The 27331-nt window shown below is 39.7% G+C and overlaps 1 protein-coding gene across 1 annotated transcript; it reads left to right on the top strand.

The window, feature by feature from the left end:
• Window positions 1-2458: 2458 nt before the first annotated feature.
• On the top strand, window positions 2459-8648 carry LOC133535641 (protein B4). Its single transcript, XM_061875603.1, has 5 exons — window positions 2459-2681; window positions 2747-3003; window positions 3080-3182; window positions 3241-3284; window positions 7737-8648. Exons 1-5 carry the CDS (start codon window positions 2606-2608, stop codon window positions 7995-7997), a joined length of 741 nt encoding a protein of 246 aa, XP_061731587.1. The 5' UTR covers window positions 2459-2605; the 3' UTR covers window positions 7998-8648.
• The last annotated feature ends 18683 nt before the right edge of the window (window positions 8649-27331 follow it).

Here is a 27331-nt window from a genome sequence, read left to right as displayed (position 1 = left end):
CCTCAAACAAAAAACATATTTTTCCATTTTCAATCCTATTTTAAAAAATGATTCAGGAAGTCACTCAGGCGGCAATTAAGAGCTGCTGACCACCCCTTGAGCGTTTTGTTCCATCCATCCATTTTTATTTTTTTTTACCGCTTGTCCCTTTGGGGTTGTGGGGGAGCCTATATCTCAGCTGCATTTGGGCGGAAGGCGGGGCTCACCCTGGACAAGTCACTATATCATCGCAGAGCCAAAACAGATAGACAACACTCACATTCACAAAATTGGGGCCAATTTCTTTGTATACCCGGAGGGAACCCACGCAGTCACGGAGAGAACATGCAAACTTCACACAGAAAGATCCCGAGCCCGGGATTGAACTCAGTACCTTCGTAGTGTGAAGCAAACGCACTGACCCCTGTTTCACTGTGCTGTTCCACCCAAAATAAGAGGTTTGCTGAAAGCACGTGATACAAAAGTGCTTTTTGATTAAAAATAACTGCCTAAAGATAACGTCATATTCATTACAATAATTACAGGATCATTAATCAATAATTCCAAACATCTCATTATGTACGGTAGTTTGACCCCAACAATACACGATTTTTAGCAACGTACAATACTTTACACCAGGGGCGTCACTAGACCTAATACTGTACTGGGGCACACCTGGGGCACAAATAAGTCATGTGAGCGTGCAAAGCGCGCAAACAAAAACATTTTTAGCACTTATTTATCATAAAAAATACATAAATAGTGCTTTAAACTATGAAATCATATCAGATTATGTTGTATGGATCTTTGATTAACCACCTGAAATTAACTAATGCATTTGGCCTACTTGTGCACTTTTTTACTGCAGACTTCTAAACAGATACTGGTAGAAGCAAAAAGGAAGAGCAATTAATCTTTTTGAAATATTTATTGCAGTAATCATCAGCAAATGTAACATCTACAAACGTAAAAAAAAAAAGAAGCACCCCTACATTTGTGTTCTTTTATATTATTTAATTTCCATTCCATCAGATACACCATGTGCAGGTCAAAAAAGCAAAACTGCTTGGTGTGCTATTAGACAGTCAACTGTCAGGGTCCGATCATATCGTTAGTATTTTAATGAAAATGGGAAGAGGTTTAGCCATGGTCAGAAAGTGCTCCACCTTCTTGACATCCTCAACAATGGGTCACGTTATACAGTCGTTGGTTTTCTGTCATCTTCATTACTGTCCTATAATATGGTTTGCTACAACTAAGTCTGACCTGAACAAACTTCAACTTGTTCAAAACAGAGCGGCTAGACTGTACTTAAATGTTCATTGCGCACTAATATTTAATTCATGCATTCACGTCTGTCCTGGTTGTCTGTTGAACAAAAGATGCAGTGTAGTCTCCTTATGTTCTATAGAACTATCATGTTAGATCAATCACCAGATTACTTTGACAAACAATTTTTAAAATCAACTAAGACACACATTTATGACACTAGAAATGCCAGCAATGGCTATTTGGCACTTTCTGCTCGCAGGACCAATCTCCTCAAACATACAGTCATGTTTGTACTGTATTTCATTCTGGAATATTTTGCCATCACACATTAATCTCTCACAAAGTAAATTGTCATTCAAGACAGCTTTGAAGATACACCTATTGCAGCTACCCACATGTTGTGAATTTTTAATACTGGGTTTAACTAGCTATGTTATCTTATGTTGTATTTTTCCATTGTATGTTGGGTAATGCATGTATTCTTTGTATTTTGATTTTGTATGCTCCTATATGGACTCCAGGAAGACTAGCAGTTGCCTTGGCGTCAGCTAATGGGGATCCATTCAATAAACAATAAACAATAACCAACATTATGTTTCATGTTCATTAGAAATTCCCCCGACAGCTCGTAAAGCAAATTAATATGTTTGTCTTGATACAAGGAATAACGTTAGCTAACTTAGCACCAACTTAAGACAAGGATGTTGCCTAGCTAGCTAGGACTTCACTTACGTCTCTCATTTCTCGCTGCATCTTTCCTGCTGCGGGCGAATAACTTTCTGATATCCATCTAGGAGTTACAGTTTGAGTCAAATCAAAATAATATAATTAACAAATTGTTGTTGGCTAACGTTACCTACCTCAGCAGTGATTCGCATTCTCTCTCTCTCTCTCTTTCTCTCTCTCTCTCTCTCAACTGAAGTCTCGATCCACATGTGAATAAATTATCATATTAATTAGCCATGTGCTCATTGTTAAGTGGAGTGAATACAGTAGCAATCAGTTACCATACTAAGTAGTATGTGCGCTGTTGTATATGTTATGTAGACTTAAAACTCTGAAGCGTTTTTTTTTTTATTGGTGAAATTTGTACTGGGGCACTGCAGATCAACACTGGAGCACGTGCCCAATTGAAATATGTCTGGCGACGCCCCTGCTTTATACTCAAATGAAGTTCGATCACGTATCATTTCCCAGCATGCAACACTCCCTAATGGAGAATTGATTGCACCTGGCGGCTGACACTCACGCGCCGCTACTCTGCTTAAAGTCAGCCGGCCGTCATTAACTTGCTTTCAGTCGAGTCATTTTAACGTCTTTCTTCAACCTAATTCCCGCCGCACCCACACATAAAATGCCTCCTAAAAAGAATTTAACTGTTGTCGATGCGATAGCATCTTCCAGCGACGCGCCGGTGCTTGGAAAAAAGGGTAAAACTGTAGTTTTTTGTCGAAATTACTCTTCAATGCTAATGGAGGTGATGATGTGTCCGTAGGTCCTGTGGCTTTACGCATGAAGTCCGCACATCCTGCCACCAACTTAATGGTGAGAGAAGCGATAAAAGCACTGGACTCCAAAAATGGGGTTTCGTTACAGGGCATCCACAGCTTCATCAAGCTCAACTATCCGTCCACGGACAGCGTCCGGCGCAATTACTTTGTCCGCAGAGCCCTCAAGAAAGGTCTGGAAACGGGCGAGTTGGTGAGGCCGGCAAACGCCGTCGTCACTGTAGGCGCAAAGGGCAGATTTCGGGTAATAAACACGAGTACTATATCGTTCAAAGTGAACTTTTTTTCATCTTCGTTTTTTTTAAATGTGTTGTGTGAAGCTCGCACCGAAGGCCAAAGAGGTCAAAGGTAAACAAGAAAATGAGAATCCAAATCTGCAAGAAGCCCCAAAGGAGGAAAGCAAGAAGACAAAAACTGGCAAAGGTAACAACAAAAATCTTCATGCATGATACATTTGGAGTAATGACCTATTTAATTAAAGGTGCTGCAAAACAATCTGATGCTGCAAATGAACCAAAGAAAGAGGTAAGAAATTAGCTTTTTTGTTTGTTCTGTTTTGTTCATGCATGACACTCCATAAACTTAACCCGTTCCAGAGTCAAAGCTGTTGATACCCTCATAGTCTCTCCAGGGTTTGGCAGGTTTTTTTGTGATAAGATGAAAATGCTTGATTTTCACAGCAGCTTTTAAAAAAATAAGTGACTGCGACGTGTTAGACTTTACCCGCCGTCTTTTATTCAACAGCCAGGTCTTTGGAAATATTTATCAAACACGGGTCACAGGTGTATGTTACAGTACTTCTCACTTTGTTACGCCCCTCCTAGAATAGTGGTTCTCTAATGGGATGTCGATGAGTGACATGAGAAACCTTGGAGAGGTTTGGTCTCCCCATCCTCTTGGGGAGACCAGATGCAACGGAAGTCGAGTGGGTCTGACATTGTATTGTGAAAGTCCAGTCCATAGTGGCTCTAACATAATAGTGAGCAGAGCCGGCCCAAGGCATAAGCAAACTAAGCGCTTGCTTAGGGCCCCCAAAAGCAATTAACAAAAAATTCTTATTTTTTATTTTTTTCATGTAGAGTCTGCACTCTTCCTGTGACTGTTGCATCTGCAGAGCGGAGCTTTTCCAAGCTCAATTTAATAAACTATTTGAGATCCTCCATGGCTCAAGAAAGACTGAGTGGACTGGCAGTGATTAGTATTAATAACAGTCGGACATCAAATTTCTTAGTGATGTCATAAATGACTTTGCCTCCAGAAAAGCCAGGAAGCACAGGTTTTAAGGAGTGGGTGGAGTGGTGTGGGTGGTGAAAAACAGAGGAACCTTTTTTATTTTTATTTTTTATATTTTCTTTGTCATGAAAAAGGGAGGTTTTTGTGGTTGGTGCACTAATTGTAAGTGTATGTTGTGTTTTTTATGTTTATTTAATAAATAAAAAATATATATTTCTTTTTTAATAAAATTGAAGAAAAAATTCTTCTGCGGCCCGGTACCAATCGGGCCACGGCCTGGTGGTTGGGGACCACTGTATTAGAGGCTAGTTTATCCCTTTCTAAGATTTTGCCTCTTTGTACAAATGGAAGAGCTTGAGAAGTTACTTAACTTCCTTACAATTTGAAATAACAAACACCTGTCTTTAAAACAAAGACCGTACAATCGGAATGCATGAATATGCATTTAATCAAAACAGTTTGAAGTTATTACGGTTTGAAACTATATAGGGAATTTAAATGTATATTTGCTACTATATTGTAACAGTTTATAGAAGCGTTGTTTAAACTTGTGATTTAATAATCATTTTAATCCATAAAAGCACAGATTTTTGGCAAAACAAAAGGTTTTTTCTTGCAGATTTGTAGTATAAAAACTAGTGTTTACTGGCATTACCTGACCGTAACACAACTTACAAAACATTAGATGGCAGTAGAACTCTAGAAAGAGGTTCCCCAGCCTCTTTAGCAGAACCTCCAGGTTCTGTAACAGTTTCTTCCCTCAGGCTGGAAGACTCTTGAACACATTAAAATATTCCCCTCAATTCCCCCCAAAAATGGAGTAATTTGCTGGAATATAAAGACAATATAACATACATCCATAAACGTGGATGCATATGGAAAAGTGCAATATTGTTTTATCTGTAAAGTAATCTATATCTGCACCTTATTGCTTTTTTATCCTGTACTACCATGAGCTAATGCAATTAAATTCTGTTTTTATCTGTATTTTAAAGTTCAAATTTGAATGACTATAAAAGGAAGTCTAAGTAAATTGATTCAATGTATGTTTCATCAGCCGTTGTCAGTCCACTGCTGGGCGAAAGCCTCAGCATGTTTCTGCCATAGTGAATGATCTCTAGCTGCTCCCTGCCACTGCACTGTTCCCCAATATTTGTCTATATCATCTCGCCATCTCACTCTCTGTCTTCCTCTATTTCTGCTCTCATCCATGGGTCTCCATGATGTCATTAGGGAAATCCATCTATTATCTGTTCTCCTACTGATATGTCCAGCACACTTCCACTTACTTAATTTGATAGTTCTCATAATGTCTTGGACTTGCATTTCTTTTCTCACCCATTAATTTGTTTTTCTGTCTTTATATGTGATTCCGAGCATATTTCTTTCCATGTTGTTGTGCTGCTATTTTATTTTCCATTTTATTTGACAATGGCCAGGTTTCAGCTCCATATGTCATGGTTGGTAACACGCATTGATTAAAGACCTTTCTTTTTAGGCTTAACGGTATTTCTCCTCTCATGATGTTGCTCAGTTTTCCATATTGGCACCAGCCCAATCTTATTCTCCTCCCTATCTCCTGTTCTTGACTCTTTTCTTTCAGGCTAAATCTCTGCCCCAGATAGATATATTCATTAACTTCATCAATTTTATTTCCATTAACAGTCCATGAGGTACAATGGAATTTGCCACAACTTTTGTTTTCTTCAAATTCATTTTCAATCCACAACATTTGCTGGCATTTGTAAGGTCTTTAAGCATATCTTCCAATTCACTGAATTGCTCTCCCAAGACAACAATGTCATCTGCAAACCTCTGATTAAATTTGTCTCCATTGATATCAACTCCTTTATCCTCCCACTCCAGAGAGCGAAATGCCTTCCAAACAAGCTGTAAACGGTTTAGGTGAAATTGTATCGCCTTGTCGGACACCCTTTATGTGGATTTTCTCGCTTGGTTTGTGCATCGTAACTGTGGTAGTGCAGTTTATGTAGATGTCCTTGAGTAAGTTGTTGTACTTATGATGAATTCCTTGATCTTGCAGAGTTTTTAGAACAGACTGTCTCCACCGAATCAAATGCCTTTTCATAGTCTATGAAGGCCATACAAAGTGGTTTGTTGTATTCTTGGCATTTTTCTTTGATCTGATTCACTGTATGAATATGGTCCATGGTAGAAAAACACTCCTAAACCCTGCTTGTTCTCTGGGTTGGTGGCTATTAAGTGTATTTTCCATCCACTGTAGTATGGTTTGTCTTTAACACCAAATCTCTTTGAAACAGAATTTTCAAATTATGCTGACAATTTTATTGAATTTGAGCACAATGTGTGTTAAATTGTCATTTAAGTGACATCAAGAGAAGTAGGTAATATGGTCAATATTTGTACACTTGGACTTTTATTCCATCTACTCTATGGGCTACAATTATTTCCTAGTGTATTGTTTACAGCAAAGTATTTGAAATGAAATTTAAAATTATTAAATTCAAAGGAACACCTAAGTTTTGACCAAAAATAAAGCAAAAAAGTGACCTTGAAGGACCGAGTCCCCAATATACCCAATGGTAAAATATTGTGTAACACTATGAAGGCAATTTAATGTAAGAAAAGTTCCTTGGTAATGCAGAAGTTATTTGTTTTTGTTACATCAGTAATGTATCCCTAAAGCAGGGCTGGGCGATGTGGCTGAAAGCGATCTTATATCAGTCAATATCGATGACTGATATTTTCGCCCATCAAACGCAGACCAGTAGAGAAATACATTAAATATAATCACTTTTATTTAAAATGTAACCTTCCACTAATTACAGCTATCAATGCAGAAAGGAAATGTCAACACAACCATGGAAAACACTCAATCTAAACATAGTTGTAAAATCACATCGAACACTTAATAATAACCTTAAATGAAGGTGCACAAATGAGGAAATTGAAGAAATGCTAAAAGTGTAGTGGTGCAAAGTGTGAAACAGTCAACATGGAGAAACTTTAACTAGTTTCTGCAAGATTAGTGCCAAGAAGTTACGACTGTGCATAATTTACAGACTGCATGTTTTAAAAATTGCCAGACTGACTTACCTGTTTAGCAACCATTTCCTTGCTCTGTGCAGCACTTATGTTGCTGTTTGCGTGTAACTCCCACTGATCAGTGGTCACTTCCTGCTTTGCTCGGTTACCAAAGCGCAAGTGCCTTTGTTCATGCAACCAACCTTGCTTTATTTAGCAAGTCTAACGTGATATCGATTTATTGCCCTACCTTTTTAAAGGTTGTTTATCAACTCCAAATGTACAAAAAAAATCACCTTCCTTGTTTGCTCCACTTTTTAGAGCAAAGTTGCTCAAACGCTCTGTCATAAAGCGGAAAACCTTTTCTCATGGGCTTATCACCTGTCATACTACTTACGCTACCTAAATTGCAGCGATGCACTTCTAATACACTATTGTGGCTGGGACCTGACACTGCTTTTAAAATTTTTTTAAATATCCAACATTGACATGTATAAAATAAAATTTCAGTTTAAGCCTTGGGGCATTTGAGAGGATTGTATGTTGGCAAGCGTCACTTGTTAGTTCTCTACGATTATACTCTTGGCTATGTTTATGTAAAAATGTTATAACCGGTGTATGCAGTTTTTCATGTATGATCGTAGTTTATTCAGCAGCCACGACAATCATTGATTCCCTCCTGCAGCAATATTTGCAAACACATTTTAATCATCTTGGCAAACTTGGTTTGTTTTCAAGGGGATACAGGTTCCCGAAAAGTCGAAAGATGAGGTGCCTCTGTCCTCAAAGGTGGTTCCAGCCAAGAAGCCCAAATCTAACAAAGCTGCAGACAAAGATGAAGAGGTTGTGTCTGGCAAGACCAAAGCTAAGCTCAAAGGGACCAAGTTAAAGGAAGCCAAGGAGCCCAAGAAGACAAAGACCGCCAAGGAGCCCAAGACCGCCAAGGAGCCCAAGACCGCCAAGGAGCCCAAGACCGCCAAGGAGCCCAAGCTTAAGTAAAAAACAAAGGTGTCAAAGGGTAAAGCTGCTGAACAGTTCAAGGACCCTGCACTAGAAGCCCCTGCTAAACGGGTGAGAAACTTTTTGAATATTCTAAATTTGTATTTATTTTTTTCAATAAAATTGTAACTTTTATAGGTCTAATTGATTTACACTTGCTGAACTTGGACAAAATCTTCTACACCTATTTGTTCAAGTGCTTAAATAGTATTATTGTCATATAGTCTTTATGCTGAAATTTTGACAGTTTTTAAGAGCTATACACTCCACTTGTTGGATGTAGTCAAACGTGTTCAACAGTAGTAAGTGCTTAAATAGTATTATTGTCATAGTCTTTATGCTGAAATTTTGACAGTTTTTAAGAGCTTTACACTCTACTTGTTGGATGTAGTGAAACATGTGCACAGACAGGAAATGTTGTCTTAAGCATCAAATTCTGAAAACCAATTCTAGGCAGTGCATTGTCTGGTTTCTATGAATTCAGTCAGTGCATTGCACAAAAATTGACAAGTTTGCCTACGCACTAAGCAGAAAAATGTGTTATCTGCTTTCTGCATTGTGTATGATCAAGAAATGTGCAAAATTTGACATTTTTATTCAAGAAAACTGTAATTTCACAGAACACTTTAATAAAAGTTTATTTCATCAAAACACTACCTCACCTTCCTAGCCAGATTGAATGTCTCTGTATTAGACAACCATGCATCTCCCATGTCTGTGGCTGACTGAATTGTCACTCGTTACAAGCTTTATTTTTAAGACAATTTAGTGGTGGGCGTGTACACTGAGAATGTTCATAACATGAAAAGCCACCAACCCAAAAGTGAGCATTTTGAGTATTTTAAATCTCAAGTGGAGTAACATTCTTAGTAAACGGTCACGTGACATTTGTGTCACTATGTGGTGCTCAAACTGAAGTCATATTTGAAAGATGAAAGAAAATGTATAACCTTTTCCAGCATTGATCATAACGGGACAGAATTGGACAGTGCTATAGATCCAGACACACATTTTTTTTCCTCAAATGGACAACTGTTTATATGATACAGAAGTACAATTCAACACCAACAATTCCAAAAACAAACTGTCATTTATTCATATTAACTGCAGAACCCTGTATGCCAATTTTAACAATATGAAATCATTTTTGGAACAATTTAAAGTACCTTTCAAAATTATTGCTGTATCAGGCTTAGATCGAGACAAGAAAAGGAATGGACTTTGGACTAGAAGGATATGAACTCAATTATATTAATATATTGAATAAGAATGGAAGCGGAGTTGCTGTGTATGTGACGGACTTCCATTACAAGGTGGTAAAAAATGTCACTAGCTGTTGAAAATGTTTTAGTGTATAACCATTGAGATGTCTTGAAAGAAGTAGAAATGTATTGATCAGTTGTATACATAGAACACCCAACTCAAGTATTGAAGGATTTGAAGACTGGATTAAGGGAACTTTCAATGGAATCAGTCAAAAAGTATTTTTTTTTATGTGGAGACTTCAATATAGATCTCTTGAACCCCAATAAGCAAAAGTCCATTAATGATTTCATAGATACAATGTACAGTATGAGTTTGTATTCCCAAATCACAAGGCCAACCAGAATTGCAAGTCACAGTGCAACACATATTGAAAATATCTTCACTAATGACTTTGATAATAACACAAGTGGACTGTTTACAACCAACATCAGCGACCATCTGCCAAATTTTACTATTTATGATGGGAATTACAAGAACATTGACAAAAAGACATTTCAAAGGCTGTGCACAGAGGAAAGAATAATTTACTTCAAGGAGGATCTTAGAAAACAAACTTGGGACAATGTATACAATGAAGATGATGTAGATGAGGTATATGGGAATATTTTCAACACCTTTCTAACACTTTATGATAAACATTATCCTTGGAAAGAACTTAGTAAGAAGGAAAAGAAAAACAACCAACCATGGATGACAAAAGGACTGAGAAATGCTTGTCACAAAAAACACATCAAATATTTATAACAGATTTATAGAGGCAGAAAATAAGTATAAGAAATATAAAAACAAGCTAATTGGTATACTACGGACATCTAAGAGGGAATACTACAGTCAATTATTAAACAAGAACAGACAACATGAGAGCAACATGGGGCATCCTAAATAGTGTCATTAAAAATGGTGCTAGGAAAGATTACCCCCAGTACTTTCTAGATTGAAATACAAAAAATGACAATATGAACCAAATAGTTGAACGTTTTAATGATTACTTTATCGGAAAAAATCTGGAACAAAGAATTCCAAATGCAGATGATGGGTCAGTTGAGGACTTGAGTGAGCTCAACAGAAATCCCAATTCCATGTTTCTTAAGGTGACAAAAGAAGTAATCAAAATTGAAAAAAATTGTAAATTTAAGACCTCAACCGACTGTCATGGAATAGAAATGGTAACGATATAGGTTATAGAAGACATTTCAGAACCTCTTACATATATCAGTAACGTATCATTTTTAACCGGCAAATTCCCTGACAAAATGAAAATTGCAAAAGTTGTACCAATTCATAATGGAAACAAACATTGGGTTCACTAACTACAGACCAGTATCATTACTTCCACAATTCTCCTAAATCATGGAAAAACTATTCAATAGCCGATTATATAAATTTATCAACAAAAGTGGGACGCTCGTGGAGAACCTATTTGGATTTAGAGCAAATATCTCAACATCAATAGCATTCATCAAAATAACAGAGGAAATTACCATTTCAATAGACTGTAAAGAATGTGCAGCCGCAGTATACATAGATTTAACAAAAGCATTTGACACAATTATATTTTAATACAAAAACTAGAACGATATGGCATTAGATGTTTGGTATTGAACTGGGTAAGAAGCTATTTAACCAACAAGAAGCAATATGTGAAGATGGGTGAAAATATGTCAACACTGTTGGATAGATCTTGTGGTGTACCACAGGGATCAATACTGGGACCAAGATTGTTTAATCTTTATACAAACCACATTTGTAAAGTTACGTTAGTTTTATTTGCAGACGACACAACTGCTTTCTGTTCACGAGAACACACAGAAGGTAATACAAATAACGGAATAAATGAACAAATTAAAAAAATGGTTTGATAAACAGACTATCTTTGAATCTCCATAAAACTAAAATAATGCTATTTGGTAACAGTAGAAAAGAGCATCAGACGCGAATACAAATAGACGGAGTAGATATTGAAAGGGTAAAAGAAACCAGATTTTTGGGAGTATTACTAGATTAAATGAACTGGAAATCTCATATGCAAAACATACAACATAAGGTGGCAAAAAAACATTTCAATAATGAATAAAGCAAAATACGTCCTGGGCCAAAAATCACTTTATATTCTCTACTGCTCGCTAGTGTTACCATATCTGAATCATTGTGCAGAAATATGGGGAAATAACTACAAATATGTGCTACATTTTTTAACTGTGTTACAAAAAAGATCAATTAGAATAATTAATATTGTTGGAACATACAAACCATTTATTTATTGAGTCCAAAAAAATTAAAGCTCGATGATTTGGTAAAATTGCAAACAGCTAAAATGATGTACAAAACTAATTATAACCTGCTACCAAAGAATGTACAACAATTCTTCTCAACTAAAGAGGAGAAATATAGCAGAGGAAAATCTAATTTAAAACATTTGTATGCACGTACAACACTTAAAACCTTTAGCATATCTGTATGTGGAATTAAATTATGGAACGGATTAAGTAAAGAAGGTAAACATTGTGCTGATATGATCCAGTTTAAGAGGCTGTTCAAATTAATAGTGCTTACAAAGTACAAAAGAAGAATTATGAGAAACACTTTCAACCTTATTGAAAATAAGATATTCTTCATCTCAGTATGTTGGTAATGACTGAATTAATTAATTACATGTTACTGAACTGTTGTATTACTCATTCAAGGATGTCATTTTACTATTTTGCCGTAAAAAGGGTCAGTCAATGATTTATATATTTGTGGGCACTCTGACGTGGGGAAAGGTGTATGATTAAATAAGCTTTGCTTCTTCCTACTCCTTTTCGGACATGATGTGACGCAGAGGCGTCACTAGACCTAATACTGTACTGGGGCACAAATAATTTATGTGGGCGTGCAAAGCGCGCAAGCAAAAACATTTTTAGCACTTATTTATCATAAGTGAAATCATATCAGATTATGTTGTATGGATCTTTGATTAACCACCTGAATTTAACTAATGCATTTGACCTACTTGTGCACTTTTTTACTCCAGACTTCTAAACTGCTACTGGTAAAAAGCTAAAAGGAAGAGCAATGAATCTTTTTGAAATATATATTGCAGTAATCATCTGCAAATTTAACATCTGCAAAAGTAAAACCAAAAATAAAGCACCCCTACATCTCTGGGTTCTTTTATACTATTTAATTTCCATTTATGGCAATGTGGCTAATCCTATTTCAGATACACAAAACTAGAAAATATACACAAAACAATAAAGCCACAGTAGTAGAATAAATGAACTGGTGTGTGTCTGTTCAGGGAATCATTTTCTGAGAAGTAAACTAACGTCTCGTTTTCATTTTTGCAAAGTGGTCAATCACTCTGGACAGACTTGGAAATATTACAGTAACTGTTATGCAGTTGACCAGTGGTTCCCAACTGGTGGGTCGTGAGATAAAAGTGAATTGTGTACCATTTTCAGTGAGTCGCAGTCAGATGTGTGCATGAAGAAAAAAAAAAGTTCAGGGAGAAAAAAATCAAATTGTGGCAACAAAACCAGATATTTTTAGCCATTTTTCTAGTGACTATTAGTGAATATTTTAGCAAAAGCCAAACCGACTAACAAGTTGGAGGAGGACTCAGGACAGACATGGAAATATATTTTAAAAAAATCTAAATGGGGCAACAAAACCCGATATTTTCAGCCATCTTTCTGAAAACAAATACAGAAATATTTTTTTTTTTCTGGAAACAAAACCAGATGCTTTAGCTGTAGCCATTTTTCTGGTGACAAAACAAGTTTATTTTAGTCAAAGTCACACCGATTAATAAGACAAGTCTACTGTGCTATTTTTTTGTGAAATAAACCTGAATGATTTAAAAATTTGGCTCATGACTTGATATGGAAAAATATTTTTCTTCCTGAAGATAAACCATTTGAGAAGCACTCAACTCACACATGCTTACTCCAAGTTATCATTGATGCAGAGGTCCTGAGCAGAACCAGCAGACAATAACAAACATTGTTTCATGTTCTTTGGAAATTCCCCCGACAGCTCGTACAGCAAAATATGTTTGTCTTGATACAAGGAATAACGTTAGCTAACTTAGCATCAACTTAAGACAATGATGTTGCCTAGCTAGCTAGGAGTTCACTTACATCTCTCATTCCTCGCTGCTTCTTCCCTGCTGCGGGCGAATACGTTTCTGATATACATCTAGGAGTTACAGTTTGAGTCAAATCAAAATAATATAATTAACAAATTGTTGTTGGCTAATGTTAAATACTTCACGCATTGATTCTCATCCTCTCTCTCTCTCTCAACTGAAGTCTCGATCCACACGTGAATAAATTACCATGTTAATTAGCCATGTGCTCATTGTTACGTGGAGTGAATACAGTAGTAATCAATTACCATACTAAGTAGTATGTGCGCTATTGTCTATGTAATGTAGACTTAAAACTCTGAAGTTTTTTTTTTTATTGGTGAATTTTTTTACTGGGGCACTGCAGATCAACACTGGGGCACGTGCCCCAGTGAAATCTGTCTGGTGACGCCACTGATGTGACGTGAGGTGATATGAATTGCCTGATGTGTTGTAAATGTGCTCAGGTACGAAATGAACTAAGAAAGAAAGATAAAGGACCTTTTTAATGCAGTTTGTTTTTACCTCTGGCCCAACTTGGTGTTCCACTACAGACGGGCCCAATCAAATAATGAATCAGTAATCTTACACTCATTTTCAATCAAATTCGGTGATTATATCTAAGCTACTTACAGTTTAACAACTCTGTCAAATGATATGAAAACATGTTAATCACAAAGCTTATTTACCACAAACTTAGGTTTAGGTCAGGCTGATCAGAATAATAACCAAATATACTACATAAGAAGGGACTCATAACTGACAAACACATTTACATACAATTCTGTTGTGCTTAAATGGTCATTGAATGATGAATATGTCTGTCTTACCTAAACTGTCAAAGTGCAAATAAAAACACAGCTTCACCACTTTAGTCTCAGATTTTGCGCTTGAAAACGTTTTCTATCAGACACTTTAGTCTCCCTGGGTGGATTCTCACTCATCCGCGCAGACTGGACATTGGCCGACAGCTAGTGGGCAGCTTAGTACTGAATCGGCTCTCTTGGCTGCTTTGTGGGGTCTGTTCTTGTCTAGTCGTGCCTCCCCAACTCTAGCGAACAATTGCCTGGAATCTACTGCGGTGTATGTGAGAAGATTATGTACCTCCAAAAAAGCGGGGAATTGTTTTATGACCAGAAGTGGGTGTGGCTTCCACATCTACAAAAAAAGGGGCCAGCAAGGGATGGATTTATGACCCCAGGAAGTATACATCATATCCGGTCGCCATTTTACTTTTGTAGTTTTTTTTTTTTTTTTTTTTTTTTTTAAAGCTTTCTGCCATCTTAGTTGTAGTCCTTGGTCATGATTTATGACTCCTACAGGCTGACTATTGTATTACAACTTGTAGTTTTTTTAAGATGTCCACTTTAGTTGTAGTACTTACAGCAGTTATTCCACTTTAAAGGCTTAATTCACCTTCTCAAATGTATTTTATTTGCTCGCAGTGATTTTATTTTTATTCACTTTATTAATTTTAATTAAGGTAATTAGTGCATTTTTAGCCACCATTTCACAGCATTTTAACCCATTTACAAAAGTTTATTTCTATGCTTAACTAAACCCATATATCATCTTGTTTTGGTGTCTTGTACTACCAAGGCTGTTTTGTAACTGACTTGAGTCATAATAGATATGTAAAGTTTAATATAACTTCAATAAAAACTTGACTTGTTCTTACATTACAAGTATTGTCTACGTTTTGTCTTAAATGTGAAGGTTTTTCCTTATTTTAAAGCATATTTTTTGTATTTGGATTGTTTTTATCTTAAAGTTAACATATGTCAAAAGTATTGTATACTTTTATCTTCAATAAAAGTGTTTTTGCTATGTTTTAAATAAGATTTTCTAAACTTGTTATACTCTATAAAGGCTGTTTTGTCTTTAATGTTTAGGAGCTAATTTTCTATTTTGAAAGAATGTTTCTGTTTACTCATGCCTTAAGTAAAAGGTATTAAACCAACTGTTCTTATTTTAAAATTATAATGTATACTTTTGTCTTAAATAAGGTTCTAAACGTACATCTTTCGGCCTAATGTAACAATTTAAACATGCCTATTTTTTATTCAATTTAACTCAAAAGTTGACACTATGTTTAAGGTACACCATTAGCTGAAACACTAATGAAACAAGACTGATGAGACAATTTAAACATGTTTTACTCTATACGATTAGCTATAAAACTTAGGAAACAAACATTATTTGTATTTGTCGACATCGAGTCACAGAACATGCAAAAAATATGAATACATACCTAAATTTGTTTGGTGTAATTTGTTCAAAGTTAAATCATCTTTGTACACTCTTTCCTTCTCTTCAATTGTCGGGCCCATCAGGAAAACCCACACACAATCCCAACTTCACTCTCCCACTCCCACACACACGCAGCTAACATTCACGCACTGTATTTTACTGTATCTTTTATCATGTCTGTCTCCTTCTTTTCATCCATGGTAGAGAAACATGTTTTTAAGCATTTTTGTCATTTTAAGTTAGCTTTAACCAGTCTTTATTACCAAAGGTTGTTTTGTAACAGAGAATGAAAATACTAAATTTTCGGCATTACTTCCAAAGCAATTGTCACCATAAGGATTTCGTAAACCCTATTTTCCACAAGGCAATTCACATGCTTAAACATTATCGTTCCTTATCCTTTTATATTTTAGCTTCATGTTTAAACTCATTGTTTTGCTGCAAGGTGACTTATAGCTCAATTGTCCTAAATAATACCTCTATTTTGATCAAGATGGCGCTGCTGTAGTGGCTGCTGTTGGCAGGAGCTCTGTGCTCTTGTGTCATCCTTTTGTGTTTCCCTCTTGTTTTTCATGTTATTTTATATATATATATATATGTGTATATATATATATATATTTTTTTTAGCCTTTTGGTCCGGGACCCTTTGGGACTGTGTGACAAGGGGTGGCACTTTCGTGACCTCTGCGGTGCTTTTTTTGTGGACTTCTGGATCTGCCTCCCGGGAGCCTTTTGGCCATGGAGACCAGCCGCTGGGTCTCTGCCACACCAGAGTCCTTTTGGAGAGACTGGAGGAGATGCGGATGAGCGGACAGGGCTGTGGAGCTAGCACTGAGCATCGGGACGGACAAACTTCACAGTGTCTTGGCTGAATGAGCAGGTATCGGACACCTCTGTCTCCTTGGACATATCCTCGCTCATCCATGCGGACTGGACACTGGATGAGAGTGGAGTCGGCTCTATTGGTTGCTTTGTTAGGTCTGCTCCTGTCTCTGGCCATGCTCCCTCCACCCCAGCAGACAACGGTGTGGAACACCACAGAGGCCACCACAGTGTATATATTTTTTTATTTTACTTTTTATTCATAGCTGTATGTAGAAGTGGCTGGTTGCATCAGCTCTGCTACTTTAATGTCTTTCACGTCCTTTTTATTCTTTGATGTTTCCCTCTTATACATATGTAAGCGGGATGTGTACAATGGCTATGAGTTTGTTTGTTTTTTCCCCCTTGGCCTCAGTCTGGACCCCCTCTCCAGGGGCCCAGGCTTAGACCAATTTTTTATTTGATTTTATTTTTATCTTTTATTTTTTTTCTCCCATTCCTCCCCCACTTGTTTACCTGTATCTCACCTTTATTGTAAGGGGCGCCTGAAGTTGGCAGACCCGTTAGCGGTTCTGTTCTGTCTCCCTGTAATGTTTGTCTGATCTTGAATGGGATTGTGTTGAAAATTTTAATTTCCGCTCAGGGATTAATAAAGTATGCCTGATTCGGATTCTGATATTAACATTGTAAATACATACGCCGCAGTTTTCCGATCAAAGTGTTACAGTGGTTCCTATCTGAATTTCAAAGAAATTTTCCCAGGATGGAATTGGTGGGACAAATGATATTAACCTTTAGTTTTTTTGGAGTCAGGAGTCAGACCCCACTACAGAGGCTATTTGTAACCAGCGGGAAACAAAATCCACCGCTGAGGGTGACTGTGCATTGTATTCTGTTTATTTTCATACACTCCTTCTTCTTCTAGATGATACTGTGTTTAAAGAACTGCCACAACACATCAGAAGGAGGATTTTCTACCAAAACCAGCTTATAAAAGACAACCGGGAAAGAAAAAGAGGATTAAGTCAGCCAGTAAAGAAATATAACCAACTGTAATCCACAATGAAAAGTTATGGTATGTTGGATGCTCTAAAATGCCGGACAAAAAAATAATCAAATTAAACTCTGAACAGTGCCAAGGTGATGTCAAAGCACTATTGAATAAGAACCTTATCTTGTTAACACTGCGTGATAAAATTAATAGGTATATTCTGTCAATAGATGCAGAGATATTGTGGAAATATGGCCATGTATAAAACTGTCAAAATGAATATCTTGTAGTCTGCTTTTTTCACTCATGTTTTTGCTTTTGAATTGCCACCCAAAAAACAGGAAAGATGAGGGTCCAACAGACTTAAAACAATTTCTTGAAACCTTGCAAGTAAATAGCCTCGACACAACCGCTCAAGAAACCAATATTGTAATCACAATATTCACCAGCTTTCAGATAGTGAAGTCCAATTTGCTATATTTGCTGCTCATTTTCAATTTAACGATCAAGCAGCTGTCTTTGAATCTGGAACTGTTTGATTGATTGAAACTTTCATTAGTAGATTGCACAGTTCAGTACATATTCCGTACAATTGACCACTAAATGGTAACACCTGAATAAGGTTTTCAACTTGTTTATGTCGGGGTCCACGTTAATCAATTCATGGTACATATATATATTATCAGCATAATACAGTCATCACACAGTTTAATCATCAGAGTATATACATTGAATTATTTACATTATTTATGAGGAGCTTTGGTTGATATCAGTACTTCAGTCATCAACAATTGCATCATCAGAGAAATGGACATTGAAACAGTGGTCTTACTTGGTAGGATATGTACAGCGTGCAGAGAACATAGTGAGTTCAGATAGCATAAGAACAAGTATATACATTAGAAATACATTTGATTATTTACATTTGGTTATTTACAATCCCGGGAGATGGGATGTGAAAGGAGGAGGGTGTTAGTAAAGAGTTGAAGTTGCCTAGAGGTGTTGTTTTGGAGCTGTTTTGAAGGAGGATAGAGATGCATTTGTCAAAATACTGGGTTAGGATGCGATAACCCAAACAACCTTGAAAATATACAGAGCTTTTCATCACCTTTCCACAATCCCCTGAAACAAACTCCAACTGTCCATATCTCATCTTCCTCTCACTCTCTATCACCACTTGCATGCTCCTCATTCCAGCATTCACCTATCCACATCCACCTTCTTACCATTCTCCATCACAACTTGCAATGCTCCTCATCTATCAGTCAGCAATATTTTATGGTAGAGCTCGATGAGTGCATTCATTGTGTTCACCATCACAATCATGATCAAGCTGACACACTGTCACAGATTTTATATGCGAAATGCCAAGATCAATCTAACCAACTACGAACCCCGTTTCCATATGAGTTGGGATATTGTGTTAGATGTAAATATAAACGGAATACAATGATTTGCAAATCCTTTTCAACCCATATTCATTTGAATGCACTACAAAGACAAGATATTTGATGTTCAAACTCATAAACTTTTTTTTTTTTTTTGCAAATAATTAACTTATAATTTTATGGCTGCAACACGTGCCAAAGTAGTTGGGAAAGGGTATGTTCACCACTGTGTGTCATCACCTTTTCTTTTAACAACACTCAATAAACGTTTGGGAACTGAGGAGAGACATTTTTGAAGCTTTTCAGGTGGAATTATTTTGTTGTTCAACAGTCCGAGGTCTCCGCTGTCATATTTTACGCTTCATAATGCGCCACACATTTTCAATGGGAGACAGGTCTGGACTACAGGCAAGCCAGTATAGTACCTGCACTCTTTTACTATGAAGCCGCGCTGTTGTAACACGTGGCGTGGCATTGTCTTGCTGTTGCTCCAAAACCTGTAAGTACCTTTCAGCATTAATGGTGCCTTCACAGATGTGCAAATTACCCATGTCTTGGGCACTAATACACCCCCATACTATCACAGATGTTGGCTTTTCAACTTTGCACCTAGAACAGTCCTGATGGTTCTTTTCCTCTTTGGTCCGGAGGACACAACGTTCATCGTTTCCAAAAAACAATTTGAAATGTGGACTCGTCAGACCACGGAACACTTTTCCACTTTGCATCAGTCCATCTTAGCTGAGCTCGGGCCCAGCCAAGCCGGCGGCGTTTCTGGGTATCGTTGATAAATGGCCTTGGCTTTGCATAGTAGAGTTTTAACTTGCACTTACAGATGTAGCGATAAACTGTAGTTACTGACAGTGGCTTTCTGAAGTATTCCTGAGCCCATGTGGTGATATCCTTGACACACTGATGTTGCCTTTTGATGCAGTACCGCCTGGGGGAACGAATGTCCGTTATATCATCGCTTACGTGCAGGGATTTCTCCAGATTCTCTGAACCTTTTGATGGTATTACGGACCTTAGATGGTGAAATTCCTAAATTCCTTGCAACAGCCCGTTGAGAAATGTTGTTTTTAAACTGTTTGACAATTTGCTCACGCATTTGTTCACAAAATGGTGACTGTTTCCCAATCCTTGTTTGTGAATGACTCAGCATTTCACGGAAACTGCTTTTATACCCAATCATAGCACCCACCTTTTCCCAATTCACCTGCACACCTGTGGGATGTTCCATATAAGTGTTTGATGAGAATTCCTCAACTTTTTAGTCACGTGTTGCTGGAATCAAATTCTAAAGTTAATGATTATTTGCAAAAAAAAAATGTTTATCAGTTTGAACATCAAATATGTTGTCTTTGTAGCATATTTAACATAATATGAGTTGAAAATGATTTGCAAATCATTGTCAGGGTTCAATCCCGGGATCAGGATCTTTCTGTGTGGAGTTTGCATGTCTTCCCCGTGAATGCGTGGGTTCCCTCCGAGTACTCCGGCTTCCTCCCTTTTCCAAAGACATGCACCTGGGGATAGGTTGATTGGCAACACTAAATTGGCCCTAGTGTGTGAATGTGAGTGTGAATGTTGTCTGTCTATCTGTGTTGGCCCTGCGATGAGGTGGCGACTCGTCCAGGGTGTACCCCGCCTTCCGCCCGATTGTAGCTGAGGTAGGCACCAGCGCCCCCTGCAACCCCAAAGGGAATAAGCGGTAGAAAATGGATGGATGGATGTATTCTGTTTATATTTACATCTAACACAATTTCCCAACTCATATGGAAACTCGGTTTGTAAATGATTGCCAGCCAGTGTGATGTTGACCCTCAACCTTCAACATCGAATTATCGACAGAATGATGATGTGTCTACAACTAGCACCATCAACTTTCCACAATGTAATGGTATACAGACAGGTACATCAGGTGCTAGACCTCAGAGGACTTGACAGCGGCAACATTGAACAAATTCCTATTCAAGTGAGGGGTGTTCCGACAAGTGCTCATGATAGCATTGTTGATAGAGTACCCAGCAGAACTGCTTTAAACATAGTCCTACGAGGTCTATCACCAATAAGGATAATGATTTTAACCCTGATGCATTTGTCGACATCATCTTTTCGGTGATTCAGAGTAACGATGCATCTCTCACTGGCGACTTGCGTGAAATTATCGTTACACCGCTCAAAACAGTCAGGGAGGTGCAAGACTAAAATTGTGTGGTGTGGCATACGATGAGATTATCTCAAGAACATTTCACTGTTTGTACGTCCCTGAGAACACCTATGATAATCTATGCTTCTTTCTCTGCATGGCTTATTTTCAAAGTCCTGACGATTCGGAAGAGCAAAAACTCCAATATGCGCACACTTACACGCACCTTTAGATTTTGCTAACAAGCACAGAGTTCTACTCAGCGACATCAGCAAGCTTTTGGTCTAAAAATTGCAGTATTTCATCACAATGAGTCTTTTAAACAAATCCAGTGCTATCAAACAAATCCTATTCCACGCCCCATCACAGCATACCTCCACCTTCAAGTTGAGCACTACCGTTTCATTAAAGGGCCCAATAATTTTTTGGGAGCGCCTTTCTCCTGCGATTATTGTCACAAGCCTTACGAACATCCATTGGAACACAGACGCATGCATCGATGTAATGTGTGCAACACCCAATGTAACCCAAAGGACAAAAAGCTCGAACAATAAAATATCATGACTGCCGTAGAATATGTAGATCGCAGCATTGCTTTGACCAACAGAAAATGAGGGATCCAAAACCCAATGTGACACAGTCTAGTGTTTTACATTTTTGTGAATCTTGCGGAAAAATTTACAGGACATCGCAATCCAAAGATCATACATGTGTCCAGTCCAAGTGCACACATTGTAATGAAACCATAGTGGGTGATGCCCACGAGGGCTTCATACAGATTAAACAAAAAGAACCCGGCACAAAATACAAATTTTATGATTTTGAGATCATGTATCACAAAGACAAGCAAGAAGAAAACTATGAGGGGCCGTTATAATGTCCCTAACGGCTCCTCATATAAAAACCATTTGACATATATTTCCGAGGAACACGCCTAGATCCATTTAGTATTCTTGGTAAAAGCATTGTAACATATTAGCTTTTCACTATGGTGAACAATATATGTCACAATGAGTGACAAAAATGGGCAAAGTGTATAATAAATAAATATCTCCTATTTTAAATAACTTTGCTTAAATTGTCAATAAAGCCATTTTAAAGAACGTGTTCAAAACCATGTGGCCAAATTTGAGGCCTCTAACCTTTATACTTGTCAATGATAGGGGGGGGGGATGCTAAAAATGACAGTTTTTTTTTTGGCCCAAAGTGACTCAAGGGTTAAAAGAACACAGGTATTTTGGCATTTGGGCAGAAAATGTAACATTTTGGTGACAAGACCACTCATTAAGTTTAAGTTTGTAATGAATACAAAGGCCATTAAGTGCTAAAATAGTCAAGTTTGTCCGTGGTAAGCATCAAGTTGTGTATGCATGACTATATCATATGTACTACTTATAAGGCTGCTATCATCTGCGGGTTTCAGCATGTCAAATTTAAAACTTTTTTTAAGACCATCTTGAAGATAATTTAAGATCATTTCACATCCATACAGACAAAAAATACGACAAAGTAAAATCGGAGGTCCAGAATGCATTGTAAGCACCAACCCCGTTTCCATATGAGTTGGGAAATTGTGTTAGATGTAAATATAAATGGAATACAATGATTTGCTAATCCTTTTCAACCCATATTCAATTGAATATGCTACAAAGACAAGATATTTAATGTTCACACTGATAAACTATATATTTTTTTGCAAATAATAATTAGAATTTCATGGCTGCAACACGTGCCAAAGTAGTTGGGAAAGGGCATGTTCACCACTGTGTTACATCACCTTTTCTTTTAACAACACTCAATAAGCGTTTGGGAACTGAGGAAACTAATTGTTGAAGCGTTGAAAGTGGAATTCTTTCCCATTGTTGTTTTATGTAGAGCTTTAGTCGTTCAACAGTCCGGGGTCTCCGCTGTCGTATTTTACGCTTCATAATGCTCCACACATTTTCGATGGGAGACAGGTCTGGACTGCAGGCGGGCCAGGAAAGTACCCGCACTCTTTTACTATGAAGCCACGCTGTTGTAACATGTTGCTTGGCATTGTCTTGCTGAAATAAGCAGGGGCGTCCATGATAACGTTGCTTGGATGACAACATAAGTTGCTCCAAAACCTGTTTGGACCTTTCAGCATTAATAGTGCCTTCACAGATGTGTAAGTTACCCATGCCTTGGGCACTAATACACCCCCATACCATCACAGATGCTGGCTTTTGAACTTTGCGCCTAGAACAATCCGGATGGTTATTTTCCTCTTTGTTCCAGAGGACACCACGTCCACAGTTTCCAAATATAATTTGAAATGTGGACTCGTCAGACCACAGAACACTTTTCCACTTTGCATCAGTCCATCTTAGGTGAGCTCGGGCCAGCGAAGCCAGTGGTGTTCCTTGGTGTTGTTGATAAATGGGCTTTGCTTTGCATTGTAGAGTTTAAAATTGCACTTACAGATGTAGCAACCAACTGTTGTTACTGACAGTGGTTTTATGAAGTGTTCCTGAGCCCATGTGGTGATATCCTTTACACATTGATGTCGGTTTTTGATGCAGTACCGCCTGAGGGATCAAAGGTCTGTAATATCATCGATTACGTTCAGTGATTCCTCCAGATTCTCTGAACCTTTTAATGATTTTACAGACTGTAGATGGTAAAATCCCTAAATTCCTTGCAATAGCTCGTTGAGAAATGTTGTTCTGAAACTGTTCGACAATTTGCTTACAAAGTGGTGACCCTCGCCCTATCCTTGTTTGGGAATTACTTAGCATTTCATGGAAGCTGTTTTTGTACCCAATCATGGCACCCACCTGTTCCCAATTATTCTGCACACCTGTGCGATGTTCCAAATAAGTGTTTGATGAAAATTTCTCAACTTTATCAATATTTATTGCCACCTTTCCCAACTTCATTGTCACGTGTTGCTGGCATCAAATTCTAAAGTTAATGATTTTTTGCAACAAAAAAAAAAGTTTATCAGCTTGAACATCAAATATGTTGTCTTTGTAGCATATTCAACTGAATATGGGTTGAAAATGATTTGCTAATCATTGTATTCCATTCCTGGTGGTCGGGCCTGTTCCCATGGGGCCCGGCCGGGCACAGCCCGAAGAGGCAACGTGGGTCATCCCTCCAATGGGCTCACCACTCATAGGAGGGGCCATAGAGGTCGGGTGCATTGTGAGCTGGGCGGCAGCCGAAGGCAGGGCCCTTGGCGGTCCGATCCTCGGCTACAGAAGCTAGCTCTTGGGACGTGGAACGTCACCTCACTGGGGGGGAAGGAGCCTGAGCTAGTGCGCGAGGTAGAGAAGTTCCGGCTGGATATAGTCGGACTCACCTCGACGCACAGCAAGGGCTCTGGAACCAGTTCTCTCGAGAGGGACTGGACCCTCTTCCACTCTGGCGTTGCCAGCAGTGAGAGGCGACGGGCTGGGGTGGCAATTCTGGTTGCCCCCCGGCTCAAAGCCTGTACGTTTGAGTTCAACCCAGTGGACGAGAGGGTAGCTTCCCTTCGCCTTCGGGTGGGGGGACGGGTCCTGACTGTTGTTTGTGCTTACGCACCAAACAGCAGTTCAGAATACCCACCCTTTTTGGGTACACTCGAGGGAGTACTGGAAAGTGCTCCTCCGGGTGATTCTCTTGTCCTACTGGGAGACTTCAACGCTCATGTTGGCAACGACAGTGAAACCTGGTCGCCCGGATCTAAACCCGAGTGGTGTTTTGTTATTGGACTTTTGTGCTCGTCACAGTTTGTCGATAACAAACACCATGTTCAAACATAAGGGTGTCCATATGTGCACTTGGCACCAGGACACCCTAGGCCGCAGTTCCATGATCGACTTTGTAGTTGTGTCATCGGATTTGCGGCCTTATGTTTTGGACACTCGGGTGAAGAGAGGGGCGGAGCTTTCTACCGATCACCACCTGGTGGTGAGTTGGCTGCGATGGTGGGGGAGGATGCCGGACAGACCTGGCAGGCCCAAGCGCATTGTGAGGGTCTGCTGGGAACGTCTGGCAGAGTCTCCTGTCAGAGAGAGTTTCAATTCACACCTCCGGGAGAACTTTGAACATGTCACGAGGGAGGTGCGGGACATTGAGTCCGAGTGGACCATGTTCCGAACCTCTATTGTCGAGGCGGCTGATTGGAGCTGTGGCCGCAAGGTTGTTGGTGCCTGTCGTGGCGGTAATCCCAGAACCCGTTGGTGGACACCAGCAGTGAGGGATGCCGTCAAGCTGAAGAAGGAGTCCTATCGGGTTCTTTTGGCTCATAGGACTCCGGAGGCAGTGGACGGGTACCGACGGGCCAAGCGGTGTGCAGCTTTAGCGGTCGCGGAGGCAAAAACTCGGACATGGGAAGAGTTCGGGGAAGCCATGGAAAACGACTTCCGGACGGCTTCGAAGCGATTCTGGACCACCATACGGCGCCTCAGGAAGGGGAAGCAGTGCACTATCAACACCGTGTATGGTGCGGATGGTGTTCTGCTGACTTCGACTACGGATGTTGTGGATCGGTGGAGGGAATACTTCGAAGACCTCCTCAATCCCACCAACACGTCTTTCTTTGAGGAAGCGGTGCCTGGGGAATCTGTAGTGGACTCTCCTATTTCTGGGGCCGAGGTCGCTGAGGTAGTTAAAAAGCTCCTCGGCGGCAAGGCCCCGGGGGTGGATGAGATCCGCCCGGAGTTCCTTAAGGCTCTGGATGCTGTGGGGCTGTCTTGGTTGACAAGACTCTGCAGCATCGCGTGGACATCGGGGGCGGTACCTCTGGATTGGCAGACCGGGGTGGTGGTCCCTCTCTTTAAGAAGGGGGACCGGAGGGTGTGTTCCAACTATCGTGGGATCACACTCCTCAGCCTTCCCGGTAAGGTTTATTCAGGTGTACTGGAGAGGAGGCTTCGCCGGATAGTCGAACCTCGGATTCAGGAGGAACAGTGTGGTTTTCGTCCTGGTCGTGGAACTGTGGACCAGCTCTATACTCTCGGCAGGGTTCTTGAGGGTGCATGGGAGTTTGCCCAACCAGTCTACATGTGCTTTGTGGACTTGGAGAAGGCATTCGACCGTGTCCCTCGGGAAGTCCTGTGGGGAGTGCTCAGAGAGTATGGGGTATCGGAATGTCTTATTGTGGCAGTCCGCTCCCTGTATGATCAGTGCCAGAGCTTGGTCCGCATTGCTGGCAGTAAGTCGGACACGTTTCCAGTGAAGGTTGGACTCCGCCAAGGCTGTCCTTTGTCACCGATTCTGTTCATAACTTTTATGGACAGAATTTCTAGGCGCAGTCAAGGCGTTGAGGGGTTCCGGTTTGGTGGCCACGGGATTAGGTCTCTGCTTTTTGCAGATGATGTAGTCCTGATGGCTTCATCTGGCCGGGATCTTCAGCTCTCACTGGATCGGTTCGCAGCCGAGTGTGAAGCGACCGGAATGAGAATCAGCACCTCCAAGTCCGAGTCCATGGTTCTCGCCCGGAAAAGGGTGGAGTGCCATCTCCGGGTTGGGGAGGAGACCCTGCCCCAAGTGGAGGAGTTCAAGTACCTAGGAGTCTTGTTCACGAGTGGGGGAAGAGTGGATCGTGAGATCGACAGGCGGATCGGTGCGGCGTCTTCAGTAATGCGGACGTTGTATCGATCCGTTGTGGTGAAGAAGGAGCTGAGCCGGAAGGCAAAGCTCTCAATTTACCGGTCGATCTACGTTCCCATCCTCACCTATGGTCATGAGCTTTGGGTCATGACCGAAAGGATAAGATCACGGGTACAAGCGGCCGAAATGAGTTTCCTCCGCCGGGTGGCGGGGCTCTCCCTTAGAGATAGGGTGAGAAGCTCTGCCATCCGGGAGGAGCTCAACGTAAAGCCGCTGCTCCTCCACATCGAGAGGAGCCAGATGAGGTGGTTCGGGCATCTGGTCAGGATGCCACCCGAACGCCTCCCTAGGGATGTGTTTAGGGCACGTCCAGCTGGTAGGAGGCCACGGGGAAGACCCAGGACACGTTGGAAAGACTATGTCTCCCGGCTGGCCTGGGAACGCCTCGGGATCCCCCGGGAAGAGCTAGACGAAGTGGCTGGAGATAGGGAAGTCTGGGCTTCCCTGCTTAGGCTGCTGCCCCCGCGACCCGACCTCGGATAAGCGGAAGATGATGGATGGATGGATGGATGGATGTATTCCATTTATATTTACATCCAACACAATTTCCTAACTTATATAGAAACGGGGTTTGTATATGAATTGCTCTTTCACATTGGAAAACTAAATTGTTAAACTAACTAAATACACCAGGAGCTTCTTTAGTGTAAATGAATTGAAAAACATATTAGCAAACATCGTCACAGCCAATTTTCAGATTTGCCATAGTAGTGTTTTCTTGCAAACGGTGCAGTGTGC

The sequence above is a fragment of the Nerophis ophidion genome, linkage group LG16, assembly GCF_033978795.1.
Source record: "Nerophis ophidion isolate RoL-2023_Sa linkage group LG16, RoL_Noph_v1.0, whole genome shotgun sequence".
In the NCBI taxonomy this organism is placed as follows: Eukaryota; Metazoa; Chordata; class Actinopteri; order Syngnathiformes; family Syngnathidae; genus Nerophis; species Nerophis ophidion.
This window is presented reverse-complemented; position numbering and strand designations above follow the sequence as displayed.

What these genes read in the sequence shown, in the direction of transcription:
- LOC133535641 (XM_061875603.1), top strand. Translation starts at nt 2,606, where the DNA reads ATGCCTCCTAAAAAGAATTTAACTGTTGTCGATGCGATAGCATCTTCC. An exon ending in GCCGGTGCTTGGAAAAAAGG is followed by an intron (nt 2,682 to 2,746) that starts GTAAAACTGTAG and finishes ATGTGTCCGTAG; the next exon opens with GTCCTGTGGCTTTACGCATG. An exon ending in GAAGACAAAAACTGGCAAAG is followed by an intron (nt 3,183 to 3,240) that starts GTAACAACAAAA and finishes ATTTAATTAAAG; the next exon opens with GTGCTGCAAAACAATCTGAT.